The sequence below is a fragment of the Helobdella robusta genome (assembly GCF_000326865.2).
Source record: "Helobdella robusta unplaced genomic scaffold HELROscaffold_10, whole genome shotgun sequence".
NCBI lineage: Eukaryota > Metazoa > Annelida > Clitellata > Rhynchobdellida > Glossiphoniidae > Helobdella > Helobdella robusta.
In genome coordinates this window covers 2,371,002-2,372,843 of record NW_008703571.1, presented here as the reverse complement: position 1 = coordinate 2,372,843, position 1,842 = coordinate 2,371,002, and the positions used below count along the sequence as shown (strand labels likewise).

The following is a 1,842-nucleotide window of genomic DNA, read 5'->3' as shown; positions in this document are numbered from 1 at the left end:
AGAATCATCATCATCGTTCTCGTCCTAATTCCCATCATCTTCTTCTAACAAACTAAATTGAAAATTAAAACTAATAAATTAAAACTAATAAATTAAAACTAGTATGTTAAAAATAATAAATTACTGGACAGCATTATATCCGTCGTCATCTTTGTCATCACCTTCTAACGATCATCACTATATATCTTTATAATACTGATGATCAACTTCATCATTTTCCTTCTCATCATCATCACCTTAATCGTCGTTACCAAAAAAGAACACCATCGTTACCACCATCATCATCATCTTGGTCATCATCTGTGATGATAAGGTAATTGTTGGCAAGTTAATTATTTCATCGCATGTGGTCCGATTAGCTATCTATGCATTGTTGACTGTTGAAGTCGATGATGACGATGATGATTATGATGATGATGTTGATGATGGTGAGGATGTTAATGATGATGGTGTTGGTGATAAAGAGGATGATGTGTGCTATGATGTGATTTTTTTTTCTATATAACAGATGAAATACAGTATAAAGCATACAATGAATTACAACAAATCACACAACAAAAAACTGCAGGACAACAACAACAACAAATGACATGACACACAACAACAACAAACCACACAACAGCAACAAAACAACGACGCGAAAAAATGCACCAACATCAATAACCAAAAAATTCGGCACATTTATTGCTCCGGTTCAAACTGGGTTCATGTTCAAAACACACAAACTAATCTTACATCAAATAACCAACAAATCATGAACAAATGTGAATAGTACACACGCACACGCACGCGCGCACACACACATACACACAGACGAATACACATGCAAACTGCCACAAAGATTTTTTTACATTGTGCAAACATGATGAATGCCTGTGGGGGAACTCTGGTACATTTACACTGACACAAACATGCAAGCAAACATGTGCATGTTCATTCATAACAATTCATTCTAATCTTCCAGAAACAACACCAACACCAACGAAACAAAATAAAACAAATTTGCAACCACAACTACAACAACTACATCACGACAAAATACAAACAAACTAACAACCGCATAAACAACGACAAACAAATGAAATGCATTGAATAGATCAACAAATTATATCGGGAAACCAAATCAACATCAAAAACAACAACAGCTTTAATTAAACATAAACTAAAAACAAAATAACATAAACACAAAAACAAACAAACGTCACGCAAACATGAATAAACATAAACACGAACAAACTAAACAATGAAACACAACATAAGATCATAAGTCATACTAGATTCTATCAAACACGAAATCTATAAACAAACAAACATGACACAAACATAAACATACAACAAACATACATGTATACAATAATAAGAATACCCAAAATACACATAAAACATTTGTACTCGGGTCGGTACCAATAAGAAAATACACAAAACACATACATACAACAGAAAGACGAATATGTTTGGACGGATGATCCCCGTCGTAAGATTTAAACATTTTTCTTGAGAACACTTTCTCTGAATTAAGCTGGTTGCATTTATAATAATACAAACACAAATACACACAAATACACACACACATCTGACAGACGCAGAAACTGTTACAGCATGCAAGGCAATAGTATAAAATGGTAACGAAAAAAAAAAATTAACGGAAAACACCTCAAACATTCACACCAGGCCCACATATATACAAACCTCATACATACACACACATACACGCCACACACATACACACCACACACACACACGCACACACACATATATATATATTTACATTATTCTATAAATTCTACCGAATGTTTAGCGTTAATATGTTTGTAGCTCGTTTTTTCCATTCCTCACACTAAA

The 1,842-nt window shown here is 33.4% G+C and overlaps 1 protein-coding gene across 1 annotated transcript in view; it reads left to right on the top strand.

Moving 5' to 3' along the window:
* Positions 1-590: 590 nt before the first annotated feature.
* The window catches only part of HELRODRAFT_166692 (hypothetical protein), a gene marked incomplete at both ends in the record, with an annotated part of 2,708 nt that continues 1,456 nt past the window's right edge, over positions 591-1,842 (top strand). Inside the window, 2 exons of the mRNA XM_009011917.1 lie at positions 591-692; positions 814-889. Of these exons, the coding sequence (XP_009010165.1) occupies positions 591-692; positions 814-889 (178 nt within the window). The remainder of the gene's footprint in view (positions 693-813; positions 890-1,842) is intronic.